The sequence below is a fragment of the Ochotona princeps genome, chromosome 2 (genome assembly GCF_030435755.1).
Source record: "Ochotona princeps isolate mOchPri1 chromosome 2, mOchPri1.hap1, whole genome shotgun sequence".
Lineage (NCBI taxonomy): Eukaryota > Metazoa > Chordata > Mammalia > Lagomorpha > Ochotonidae > Ochotona > Ochotona princeps.
Window position 1 is genome coordinate 7,507,588 of NC_080833.1, and position 14,052 is coordinate 7,521,639.

At 42.9% G+C, this 14,052-nt stretch overlaps 1 protein-coding gene across 4 annotated transcripts in view; it reads left to right on the forward strand.

Moving 5' to 3' along the window:
• VPS13D (vacuolar protein sorting 13 homolog D) overlaps positions 1-14,052 on the forward strand; it is a 262,915-nt gene that overhangs the window by 132,608 nt on the left and 116,255 nt on the right. For all 4 annotated transcript variants that reach the window (XM_058675413.1, XM_058675405.1, XM_058675416.1 and 1 more), the window contains 5 exons: positions 95-218; positions 1,228-1,463; positions 5,053-5,161; positions 8,624-8,787; positions 12,890-12,998. In XM_058675413.1, the coding sequence (XP_058531396.1) occupies positions 95-218; positions 1,228-1,463; positions 5,053-5,161; positions 8,624-8,787; positions 12,890-12,998 (742 nt within the window). The remainder of the gene's footprint in view (positions 1-94; positions 219-1,227; positions 1,464-5,052; positions 5,162-8,623; positions 8,788-12,889; positions 12,999-14,052) is intronic.

Genomic DNA, 14,052 nt, shown 5'->3' on the forward strand with positions numbered 1-14,052 from the left:
CAGTGTTGTGGCTGTGAGACATGTGAGAGAGAAGAAAGTGCCTGTGGTTTGTTTCCTGTGTTTTACACAGCCTTTTTGTTTCCTATTTCTGCAGGGATACGCTGGGAAAATGCTTCTTCCTACGAGTGGAGATTACTCTTAGAGGAGCCACGTACAGGATCTCATTTAGTGACACGGATCAGTTGCCTCCTCCTTTTCGAATTGACAACTTTTCTAAGGTGTCAGGGGGAAACCTGCCATTTTCACATAGGGCAGGGTGAAGTATGTGTTGCCCTTAAGATAATGATGCAAAACTTCTTGAATTTAACTTTGCAAGAAGTTGTCATGTAAGTTCTGTATAACTAGACAACCCAACACTGAGGTTTCTGCTGGCTTTTCTGGTTACTAGTCAGCCCTGCAATTTCTTATCGCCGCAAACTGATTCTGATGTGATGTGATGCCCTTCATGTAAACTGGGAGAAGAACCAGCTTTTCTAGAGACAGTGGGATAGTTGCTTAGCTGCTTAGCTACCATGAGCGTGAAGTCCTCCAAGTGAAGCCCAAGTGCAGCTCAGTAACTTGTGCTGTACCTTTAAATAACAAAATGTCATCTGCTCTGTGGGTGACTTTTTATTTTATTTTTATTTATTTTTTTATTTTTTTACTCTGTTTATTATTCTTTTAGATGATGTTTACATAGTTGACCAGTGTGGGAAGGATCCAGGGTTAGGGAAAAGTGGATGTGACCATTGTTTCCAAGCTTTCTATTTCTTCTTCCCATTCCTGGGGAGAGGGAGCAGACAAGGGGAGAAGCCATACCCAGCCTCCCAAACATCCCAGTACCCAAGGATGGGGAAAGTCCACCCGCTATCAACCCAGGGGTGACTGGTTTTTTTGTTTTTTTGGTTTTTTTTTCTGTTTTCAAGTACAGCAGAGGGCGTCTTAGATGGCAGGGGTCAGCTGGAATGAATGCCATTGGAAGGGTAGAATTGTTTCCTTTTGGTCGTTCGCTTAGCAAAGCTGCTTGAAGTCACTGACTGAGAACACTAGCCCATGTTGCTTTGCTGGACTCTGGAATTTGTGAAATGGTTAGTTTAGATTTGAAGGGGTAAGGTGGTGAGCCTTGCTGAGAATTTTCCCTGGAGAAGACTCGGTTGGGAGGTCTGGAACTGGAATTTAGGGGGTACCGACTCCGGACCAGTGACACCATCCTGAAAAAAGTGTTCTCTGCCTTCCCTGTGCCTCTAGGTGCCAGTTGTGTTCACTCAGCACGGGGTGGCAGAGCCCAGGCTCCGGACAGAGGTGAAGCCCATGACTTCGTTGGATTATGCCTGGGATGAGCCCACGCTGCCACCTTTTATCACCCTCACCGTAAAAGGCGCAGGTTCCTCAGAGATCAGCTGCAACATGAATGATTTCCAGGATAATCGCCAGCTTTTTTATGAAAATTTCATTTATATTGCTGCTACCTACACATTTTCTGGGTAATTCTGGATTCAATTACTGTTCTTATAAAGTAGAAGATTCTAATTATTGACATGTTTTTAGCAGTTTTGAAGGAGACCAACATATGAGGAAAGGTTGCTTCATTTTTCACAAAATCCCAGGCTTAGGATCTATTTTGAAAGGTCACTTAGATGGAATGTTTCCATTTTAAAGATATATTTATTTTTATTAGAAAGGGAGATACACAGAAGGGAGGCAGAAATATCTTCCATCTGATGGCTCACTTCCCAAGTGGCTACAATGGCCAGAGCTGAACCAATCCGAAACCAGGAGCCAGGAACTTCTTTCTGGTCTCCCACATGCTTACAGGCTCCCAAAGCTTTGGGCTACCCTCTACTGCTTTCCCAGGCCACAAACAGGGAGCTGGATGGGCCATTGTGCTGGACCCTGAACACTTGTGTTTTAGCTAGATTAAAATTTATCCAAAGGGGGAAGACTTCTCCTTTCCCCAGTAATCCATTCTGATATTTAATGACTCCTTCTATGAAGTATTATTATATGTTAAAATCCCTGTTGCTTTGAGCGCTTTTCTTATCTGTTCCTAAACTGTTCTTCTTGCAGTTCATTATTCTGTTTTGCTCATTTGAGGCTGATCAATGTTATGTAATTGCTGACATCATCATTGAAAACACTGAGTCAGCAGAAATTCACCTACAGACAAGACTAGTAGTCTGATTTTATAAACCAGTCATCTTTATTGCTGCTTGGCTAGTTATATTTAGAAAGCTCTAAATAGTGAAGACGTCTTTAGTGAAGACGGTTTTAACTCCACCATTAGAGTCAAAACACCAGACTTTAAAAAGTGATCATTAACCAACATGTAAATAGCTTACTGTTGTTTTTTTTTTTCCAGCTACAGTTACAGGGGCAATTTTAAAGTTTATCTGTAAAAAAAAATGGACAAATTATGAATCTTTAGTTTTAAAGTACATATCACCTGATGAACAAGGCATTTAAAGTCATATTCTTTTTCAAAATATCCTGAGTAGTTTTTTTTTTTAAAGATACATTTCATTAGAAAGTTAAATTTACAGAGAGCAAGATCTTCCATCCGTTGATTCACTCCCCAAATGGCCACAATGGCCAGAACTGAGTTAATCGAAAGCCAGAAGCAGGAGTTTCTTCTGGGTCTCCCATGTGGGTGCAGGGTCCCAAGGCTTTGGCCACCGTCTGCTGCTTTCCCAGGCCACAAGCAGTGAGCTGGATGGGAAGTGGAGCAGCAAGGACACGAATTGGCACCCATATGCCTATATGGATGGGGTCCCGACACATGCAAGAGCGAGGGTTTAGCTACTAGGCTATCACGATGGGTCGATCTAGTTTTGTGCATGAATGGAGTTGTTACCTATGCCTGGGCCCATAGATGACCTTGGATCTCAGTTTGGCTTTCCCTAGTTGTGAATTGATTCACAGAAAAGTGTCACTATTTTCCTTGTGTGTAGAATTTAGTCATTGAGTCATTGTGCTGGGCCCCTTTTGCTTCTTTTGTTAAACTGAAATTCACGTAAATTTTACTATTTCAAACTGGAAGTTTATATCTTTATATTTTGCACCCACCATGTCTACCTATTTCTGAAACATTTTTATTACCCCCAAAAGAAGCCTCAAACCTTTCAAGCTGTTAGCTTCTCAGCGGACTTCAACAGCCACCAGTTTGCTTTCAGGCTTCGTGGGTTCGTTTGTTCCACGTATTTAATGTAAATGGGACAATAGGAGTGTAAAGTGACTTGTGTGTGGCTTCACTTATTTCTCATAAGTTTTAAGGTTAATGTGGATAAGCATTGTAAGGTACAAGTGCTTTATCCTTTTTCTAAGAGGCATGCTGTCCTTTTTATGCCTGATTTTCCGTTGTGTTTACGCAATGCATCTTGTTTATACCTTCATCTTGGGATGGGCCTTTGGGTCATTTCTGCCTTTCAGCTATTGCGAGGAATGCTCTTGTAAGCATGTATTTGTTTGCATGTTTGTTTCTAATACCCACGAATGGAATTTCTCAGTTTCTAATACCCAGAAATGGAATTTTTCGGTTCACTGGCAATTCTGTGTTCATTAGTTTCCATTTTCTCGTGTCTTCCTTGGTGTGTTGTTTGTCTGCTGATGTTTGTTATACCCACCCTGGACCCTCCAGGGTGTGTTATCTCAAGGTTCTTGACACATTTTAAAATTGGTATATTTGCCTTTTTAGTTGTGAAATTGTAAATTTCTTTCTGATACTATTGGCTTAACATAGTTGATTTGTAAATATTTTCTCTTTGAGTTGCTCATCTTGATAAATCCTAATTCATATATTTTCTTTGATCATTTGACCTTTTTGTGTCAATAAGACTTATTCTTACCTCTGAATGCGTTTATTTACCGACTTGCTGGTTCCTTTTTTGAGAATGCTGACACTGAAGCCTCTTGCAGACTCCCTGGAGGGTAGCTGGGCTCCCGCAGTCCCTAGAGCCACAGAGGGCAGAGGACACAGTGTCCTTAACTGGCAGGGAGGAGCTCCTGGCCTCTTTGTGGCCTTGTCCGAGGATGTCAGACCTGGACTTGGGAATGCAGCGCTGCAGATCTTCACCTGGCAGAAGAGTCCCAACTCTTGGTTCCTTGGATGCTTGAGTTGTTTTTAAAAATGTTTTGCCTTTTTTATTTTTTGGACTTTAAAGATAAGTGATCATCTTTTTATGTCTGGATTTTCAGCCACTAAAATTATTGAAAGGAAAATGTAAGTATTTTTCCTGACAAATGAAATTTTTTACTCTCCAGAGGGAAAAACATCTTTGTGCTACTCAAGTCAGGATTTTCTTATATGCTTGAGCATTTTTGTCTTTTCAAAAAATATGTATTTACTTGAAAACTGGAATTACAGATAAAGGAAGAGATAGACATCTTTTAAAAATATATATATTGATTGTTTTTATTGGAAAGTCAGATTTACAGAGAGAAAAATCCTCTGTCCATTGGTTCACTCCCCCAGTGGCTGCCATGGCTGGAGCTGAGCCAATTTGTAGCTTCTTCCAAGTCTCCTACATGGGTACAGGGTCCCAAGGCTTTGGGCCATCCTCTACTGCCTTTCCAGACCACCGGCTGGAAAAGCAGGGAGCTGGAAATAAAGTATAGCAGCCAGGACATGAACTGGCACCCATATTTTATCCCAGTCCTTGGAAGGTGAGGATTCAGCTGCTAGGCTATCATGCTGGGCCCAAGACAAAGACATCTTCTGTCCACCGGTTCTCTCACTAAATGGCTGCAACAACCGGGGCTGAGCCAGGCATAGCCAGGAGCTTGGAACTCCATCTCATTCTCATTGGGTAACAGGGGTCCAACTACTTGGGCTGTCTTCTCAGGCATAGTTGCAGGAAGGTGGATCAGAAGTGGGCCAGCCAGGGCTCAAACTAGTACTCACAAGGGATGCTGGCATCACAGATAGCAGCTTAACCTACACCCACAACACCAGTCTAATTTTGTTGTGTTTGATACAGCTTCTAGGCATTTGCTTTACAAATGCCTGACAACACAGGTGAGTGTGAGTGCATATGCAGGTATGTGTGTATGTGTGTAATTTTTCTGTGTTGATTCTAGTTTGCAGGAGGGAACTGGAAGGCCTGTGGCTTCCAACAAGGTCATCACCTGTGCAGAGCTTGTATTGGATGTCTCACCAAAGACACAAAGAGTTATTTTAAAGAAGAAGGTAAGAGAGCTTAGAGATAAGAGTTCAAAATCAGTGATTTTAAAAAAAGATTTAATTATTTTTATTAGAAAGGCAGATTTACAGAGAGGAAGAGAGACGGAAAGATATTCTATCCACTGGTTCACCTCCCAGATGACCACAATGGCCAGAATTGAGCCGATCTGAAGCCAGGTGCCAGGAGCTTCTTCCATGTCTCCCAAGTGGGTGCAGGCTCCCAAGGCTTTAGGCCGTCCTGGACTGCTTTGCAGTCCACTAGCAGGGAGCTGGATGGGAAGTGGAGCTGCTGGGACATGAACTGGTGCCTGTATGGAATCCTGGTGCTTGCAAGGAAAGAATTAGGCATTTGAGCCATTGCACTGAGGCCTAGAATAAATGATTTCTAGCACTACAAGGGACGCAGGGTTGTCCAGTCCAAAGTTTTTGGTTTCTACGTGGGGAACATGAGACTTAGGTTAAGAGCAGAGCTCAAGGCACAAAGCTCAGGGATCGGTGCCTCCACTCCAGTGTTCTCCAGCCCATGGCCCCTGCTGCAGGGAGTTCTGAGTCTTCCTCGTGGTCAGTTCTCTTTTTGGAGAACCTAACCCTTGCATTTGATTTCTCTTTTCTTTTATTCTTCTGTTGTTCCGTAAATGAATTAGACAATAAAATCAGACTGTTAAAAATTTTCTTTTGTATGCTGACTGCAGAATTGTCAATCAGTATGAAAAGAGAAAAACAAACAAACAAAAAAACCCAGAAAGGTCATTTTAACGTTCTTCTCTAGTTAATTTATTCTTGGTAGTAGATCTAATTTGTGGAGAAAAAAGCAGTCAGCTTTGCCCAAAAGACTAGTTTTAACTGAAACTAAGAGCCGTGTGGTTGGGAGCCTGGAGGTGCAGAAGCCACTGGAAATGGAGAGAGACCACCAGTGTAGCCCTTTGAAACGTTTTGACCTCAGGGATGTATTTCTAAAGATGTTGTGTAATTTTTATAGCAGAATCAGAAAGAATTCTGAGTGTCCATTTGCCACCTCCAGTGGCATTGCAGGTAGCACTGTCGTCATTTGTTGCCCTTCCACTTGGTTTGGGGCTTATTTTGCTATTGACAGATTTTAGTTGGTTAGGAAAAAGTTTGTTCAAATTATTTCAAATGTTGCACGTCAAATGTATCTTAAAACATGTGCTTTGCAATTAAATTATGCATTTTAATGACTATTGATATATAATTTGCATGCCATGAAATTACTCATTAAAAATGTATAGATTTCAGCTGTTTTTGGTACATTTGCAGTGGGCCATACACATAAGCTCCCTGGATTTCTGCCCGCCTACATTCTATCTAAACTTTTAGGATTTGATAGTTAGGGTACAGGAAAAGCATTGAAAGGGAGAATGGTACATATCAGGCTTTTTTTTTTTTTTTTTTACATTTTATTTTATTTTAAATGTGAAAAGGCAGATACACAGAGAGGAAGATTCTCCATCCATTGATGCACTCCCCATGTAGCCGCAATGATCTGAGCCGAGCCCATTCAAAGCCAGGAGACAGGGACCTTGAGCCTCCTTCGGGTCTCCCACGTGGGTGTGGTGTACAAAGGCTTTGGGCTGTCCTCCACTTCCTTCCCAGGCCACAAGCATGCAGCCAATCCTGGGATGTGAAGCAGGGCCCACCGGGACATGAACCATATAGGATCCTGTTGCATGCAAGGCCAGTTCAGCTACTACGCCACCGTGCCGGGCCCGCATGTGATGAGTCTGTCCAAATGGGCAAGCAGTGGAGCAGTCCTGGCAGGAGTGGTCCTCCCGGGGCCTCTGGGCTTTGCTCCCTCATCTGTAGCATCTGCAGGATGATGAAGATGCTTTTCCATTGCAGTTTGGTGTTCTGGATAGCTGGGCCCTCATGTGGGGACTGCGAGGGAGCCCAGACTCCATGGCTGCTCTGCAGACACGCAGAAGAAAGGGCATGATACTGAGCTCAGGTCCTGGCATTGTCACATAAAGAAACCTCATGTTTCATTTCCTATTCTTCTGTGAACTTCATTTTTCTACTCACCTTCAAGGTTTCTTAGAAAGATCAACTAAAATGCATGTAACTTGCAATGAAAAGGATTGTAGGATACTGACAGCAAACATTTATTGAAGCTGTACCCACAGGCTAAGCCTGTGGATTTGTCATACTTATCATGAACACCTGTAAGAGGTAGCTTGATTTTCCTCTCTGATCACGAAACTGTGAAGAGATTAACTTGTCCAGCGTTAACTCGGCTCGTAAATGGTGCAACTGGATCTCAGGCCCTGACAATGTGACTCTAACATTCATGTTACATACTGTGTAGAATGCAAAAATTCTGTCTTTCCAGCAGGAGAGTATCGTGTGAATGAGTATGTAGGACCCACAGCTGGATACTCCTTCCGGGAATCTCCTGCCTGGCAAGTGTATGTAAGGCTGACAGGTTTAGCTAGAGTGCAGGTGTTACTGAGCCAGAATTCTTCAGCTTTGGCGGAGAGGCAGTGGAGCAGCGTGGCTCAGGACACTGTCTCTGCTTGCCCAGGGGCACGTCCTGCTTCTGTCACTCTTTGTGACCAGGGACCATGGCGCCTCATCTGTAAATAAGGACAATATGATTTCAGAATTAGATATTACATGTTAATCTCATGAACTGGCACAAGATATATGTTCAGTGTGTTTTACAGTCATGACATTGCTTAGTGATAGGGATAATGATGCCTGAGACATGTGTCACTAGACAATTTCACCACAGTATTAATAACAGGTGCAGTTAAACTTAGGTGACCTGTCATGACTGAGATGGTATGTAGTGAATGTTTTGTTATTATTATTATATATATGTTGAAATTTATACCATTTGGTGATTGACTTGGGAGAGTTCAGTATTCTTGAAAAGAAAATATATTTGGTTAACAGCAATCAACTTAGCATAACCTTTGAATACAGTTAGTTAACATATGAGTTTAACCAACTGTCTTGGTTGGAGACCATAATGTAGTATATCTCCTTTGTAGACATTAAGGAGAGGAAGAAAGACCTTTGGTAAGTTCTGATTGTCTGTGAGTTATGAAGATGATCAGATGTCAGTTTGAAGAATATTGTGTATCCTTTATACCGTTGGATCTTTCTTTAAGCTAGGGGTCCTCATCTGGAACAGTACTCCTGGTAGAATGGTTGGCCTAGGACAATACCCAATCATTTGTTCTTTCAAAAAAATGTAAAGTGTATAGAAAGAAAAAACTTTAAAAATTTGTAGTTTGTGGTTGTTTGGTTTAAGAGTGTAGCATATTTTACCATAATTGCAATTAAAGATTGACAGTAAGGAATCTGAATGAGGCATTTGTCTGCCATGGCAAGTGTCTACAGGGCAGTTGCTGTCTGGGAGGAAGTAGCCACTGGAAGAATCTCGTGGAGTGAGGAGCTAGCTGTGGCCATACGTCATTGGCTCTTTCTTTGTACATGTCTGCTTGACAGGAGCCAGGAAAGCGTTCCCAGCTGTGGAGGATGACAAGCACTGGAATGCTGGCCCACGAGGGCTCTTCAGTCCCCCATAACCCTAACAAGCCCTCGGCCACGCGCTCCACCGAGGCCTCCGCTATCCTGGACATCGCCGGCCTCGCCGCAGTGACTGACAACAGGTAAATCCAGACCACTTGAGTTCAGCTCATTGCTTTCAGATTCAGAACCAAAGCAAAAAACAGCAGAAAGCTAGTTTGTAAACCTTGTAAGATTTTGTGTGTATTTCTTTGTGTTTTTCTTAACTGACAGAAACCTGTCCTAGTCCCTGGTAGGGTCCGTGGGCCTTTAAACTGTTTAATAACTAATGTCTGTACAGAATGAATGTTTCTTTCACTCAAACTTAGTCTACTTTCACCCCCTAAAAGTGAACCTTTTCTTGTTTAATATTTTTTGTAATATCTTCAAGAGAAGAAATTAAATTATTAAGGGAATAATAAAAAATTTCTGGGTATTGTAACATTAATTAAAATAATGCTGTGGGTTTGTAGAAACAATGAACCAAAGAATCAAAATGCAAGCTGTGTGGGCCCGGCGCAGTAGCCCAGCAGCAAAAGTCCTTGCTTTGAACACTTCGGGATCCCATATAGGCGCCGGTTCATATCCTGGCAGTCCTGCTTCCCATCCAGCTCCCTGCTTGTGGCCTGGGAAAGCAGTCGAGGACAGCCCAAAGCCTTGGGATTCTGCACTAGTGTGGGAGACCTGGAAGAGGCTCCTGGCTCCTGGCTTTGGATTGGCTCAGCTTCGGCTGTTGCGGCCACTTGGGGAGTGAATCAGCAGATGGGAGATCTTCCTTTCTGTCTCTCCTTCTCTATATATATCTGACTTTACAATAAAAAGAAAGCAAACTGTGTGAAGTCTTAGCTAAAGCCCAAAAGTATTTAACGTATGCATTTGCTAGCTAACTGAGATACTGAAGAAGTACTGAAAAACAGTTAGCAATTTGAAAATGAAAATGAAATGGTGTGATTTTTCATTGTTTTTTAAGATTTATTTATTTTTATTGAAAAGTCATATACAGAGAGGAGGAGAGACAGACAGGAAGATCCTCCATCCGATGACTCACTCCCCAAGTGGCCGCAACAGCCGAAGCTGAACCAATCCAAAGCCAGGAGCCAGGAGCCTCTTCCAGGTCTCCCGCATGGGTACAGGGTCCCAAGACTTTGGGCCGTCCTCAACTGCTTTCAGGCCACAAGCAGGGAGCTGGATGGGAAGTGGGGCTGCCAGGATTAGAGCCGGTGCCCATATGGGATCCCAGTGCGTGCAAGGCGAGGACTTTAGCCATTAGGCCATGCTGCTGGACCCGATTTTTCATTTTTTTTTAAAGATTTATTTATTATTTTTATTACAAAGTCAGATATACAGAGAGGAGAAGAGACAGAGAGGAAGATCTTCCATCCGATGTTTCACTCCCCAAGTGAGCCGCAAAGGGCCGGTGCTACGCGCCAATCCGGTGCCGGGAACCTGGAACCTCTTCCAGGTCTCCCACACGGGTGCAGGGACCCAATGCATTGGGCCGTCCTTGACTGCCTTCCCAGGCCACAAGCAGGGAGCTGGACAGGAAGTGGAGCTCCCGGAATTAGAACCGGTGCCCATATGGGATCCCAGGGCGTTCAAGGGGAGGACTTTAGCCACTAGGCCACGCCGCCGGGCCCCCAATTTTTCATTTTTAATCCTTTTCTCAATGAAGAAAAGAAAAATCTGGGACCAGCAATAGATAAAGTTTCCCCTGTCTTGCTAGCATTCTATATGGAATCTGATTTGTATTCCAGTTGCTCCACTTCTAATCCAGCTTTTTTCTCTTTTTTTTAAATATATATATATTTTTTATTAATTACATTGCATCCTGTGACATATTTTTACAGGCTCTGGGAATCCCCCAACCCCTCCCCGTACCCTCCCTCCCAATCCAGCTTTTTTTTTTTTTTTTAAGATTTATTGAGTTTTATTGGAAGGTCACATTTACAGAGAAAAGGAGAAACAGAGAGAAAGATCCTACATTCACTGGTCCACTCCCCAAGTGGCCACAATAGCTGGAGCTGAGCTGATCCAAAACCAGGAGCCAGAAGCCTCCTCCTTGTCTCCCACGTGGGTGCAGGTTCCCAAGGCTTTGGGTCATCCTCTACTGCTTTGCAAGGTCACAAGCAGGGAGCTGGAAGGGAAGTGAAGCAGCCAGGACATAAACCGGTGCCCATGTCGGATCCTGGTTTATTAAGGTGAGGACTGCATTCACTAGGCTACCGTGCCAGGCCATTGAGCTTCCTTCTAATGGCCTGGGAGAGCAGTGGTAGGTTGCCACAAGTGTTTAGGCCCAGCTGCAGCTGTTGCAGCCATCTGGGGAGTGAACCAGCTGATTAAATACTTCGTTGTTTTTTTTTGTTTTAAGATTTATTTATTTTTATTGGAAAGGAGGGTATACAGAGAGGAGGAGAGACAGAGTGGAAGATCTTCTGTCAGATGGTTCACTCCCCAAGCCACTGCAATGGCTGGAGCTAAGACAATCCAAAGCCAGGAGCCTCTTCCAGGTCTCCCACACAGGTGCAGGTCACCAAGGCTTTGGGCCATCCTCCACTGCTTTCCCAGGCCACAAGCAGGGAGCTGGATGGGAAACGGGGCCGCCAGGATTAGAACTGGCGCCTATATGGGATCCTGGTGCATTCAGGGCAAGGACTTGAACCGCTACGCTATTGCACCAGGCCCTGGAATACTTTTTTATCTGTCTCTCCTCTCTAACTGATTCTCTCTCATTCTTTGAGTGGCATGTAACATGTATAAAAATAATATAGAAAATACATCATAAACTTGTAACAGTGTATTGTTTTTAGTTTTTTATAGGCAGTAGTTGCTTATGGAATACATGTAGTATGATACTAATAATAAAGAATAGTCAAAAATGATGTCAGTTACATGGTTAATATCAAATGACACTTGCATCTACCCACATTAAAAAATTACATAATACTGTAAAGGAAAGTGTGAAAAACTACATATTGAGATAAGAAATAAATTCAGTAATAAAGTATTATAGTGCAAAGAGCCAAGGAACTCAGAGGTTTAAAAAAATTTTTTTTCCCCTGGAGAGTTCAGTATTTTGTCAGACGAAGTTTCCAAAAGTTTGTTTGGGACTGAAGTTTTGGTACACGGACTTAAGCCACTGCCTTTGCCAGTGCCATCTCTACAAGTATGTTGGGATTCTGGCTGCTCCAGTTCTGATCCAGGTCCCTGCTAAAGTGCCTGGGAAACAGCAGAGTGTGGTCCGAGTGGTTGGACCCCTACCACCTCTGTGGGAAAATGGAGAATGGAGTTCCAGTCTCCTGGCTTTGCCTGGCTACGTCCTCGCCATAGTGGCCATTTGAGGAGTGAACCATTGTATGAAGGATTTTGGTCTCTCTCTCTATTACTCTTCATTTCAATAAATGAAATAAATCTTAAGACAACAAAGTTTATTGTGAGGCAGCATTATTCTTAAGTGCTACACATTTATTATCTCATACAGTTGTTTCTTTCCCCATAAAGGACCTTGGGTAAACATCTAAAATGTGGGGATAGGACTTAGTTGAGATGAAACTGTGCCAAATACCAGTAACGTTTTTAACAACTGTTGCCTTAAGTGTTTGAGTGTCACAGATTGATTCAGTCAGCGAAACAATATAATCAAAATGACAAAACATATATTGTACATAAATCAGAATAACAGTGTATGTAACAGAATGACAAAGCAGTCTTCCCATACCACAATGCAGGCTTCCACATGTATTTGGGTTGCAATCAATTCTTTCATTTGGAACAATTTGCTTTATTTGGCTATGCCTACTTCCTCCTTAATATCAGGGACTTAGCCTTCAGCGAATTTCTCATTTCCTTAACTAAAACACTTTAGATGCCTTACAACTTAAAAGACAAAGTATTTATAAATAAGATCTGAAATATGGTTAGTGACTGTCCCTTCCCATTGTACATGATAATTTGTCACCAAGAGAATGTGAGAGCCTCTGTCATTAAATTGTGTTAGGCTCTTGTCACTTCTGGTCCTCTCTTTGTTAGTTTCCATTTTATTTTATTCTTTTTTTCTTGTGAAGAAATGCCTGCTTGCCCTGGGGTTCAAGCCAACTGCCCAGTACCTTTGGAGGATGGTAAAAGGAAGAGCAAAGCTGTTAATCTCCTGTGTTCTCTGCAGGCCTGAAGAGTTGACACCCAGAACTCACTGTCTTTCCCTTTGTTCAGATATGAGCCTCTGATGCTCAGAAAGCCTGACCGCAGGCGAAGCACGACACAAACATGGAGTTTCCGGGAAGGCAAGCTGACCTGTGGCTTACATGGGCTGGTTGTTCAGGTCAGTAGTTTTCAGTTCCCGGAGTTGCAGTCAGCAGTGGTTGAGGCTTCTTGGAAGTGATGTCTCATCTCGGTTATACATTGTAATAAATTATTAAGGGGAAAATGAATTACAGAGCAATACATAGTGTCCTTCATTTTTTGAAAAAAAGTCGAAGAACCTATGTTGTGTATCTGTGTATGGTTACATGAGAGGTGTTTTTGAAGGTGATGGAGAACAAATGTGTTTGGGAGCAGTTCCCTCTAGGTGATGAGATTTTGTTTTCTTGCCTTTGCAGCCTATTTAGTTAGAGACCCAGCAAGGCAATAACATCACTAGGACAGTTCTTGTCAAAGTGTTTCCTGAGGAGTTGAGCAATCATGGACTCTATGTGCTCTCAGTTCCGTGAATTCCCGCATTCTTAGTGTTTTCTAGATAAGCAACTATTGCTGCAAGTGTCAGAATAAATAAGGTGGACAGTTTCTCTGTTCTTAACTCAGCCAGTCTACTCCATAACAAGCTCCCAGGTACTTTATAAGCCAGTGGAACTGGAAAATTATTGCGAGTTTGGATTTTCTGCCCTTTGTGGCATCAGTCTGGAAATGCGATCATGATCCAGGATGGGTAAGTAAGAAGGTATTGAGGAAGATTGGCATCCGCCATGATATGTGCAAGTCTGCCCCAAGCTAAAAGTCTCAAGAGGCAAATGGAGTGTCCGTCTTTGGCTGGGGACTCTCGTGCGTGGCTCCCCAGCAGAACTCAGCCGTCCTGTTCTGTGAGGAGCTTGTGCTGCAGGGCATTGCACACAACTGTACGGAGCTTCTGCGTGAGGTTGGTTTTCTTTTCTGCATCGCCCTGAGCTTTTCTCATCAAAGGCAGGCTGCTTGCTTATATGATGCACGCATCTGGAATGGATTTGTGATTTTCAATTAGCAAGACAATTCAAACTTCTGGTGGCAAAAGAGCACTACTTGCAGCTGGTGGTTCCGTATCTGACCCTGACTTGACTTTATTCTTAACGTCCGTGTAATTCCTATCCTCTTGGAATATTTTCCTCCTCCAAAATTCCTGCTGG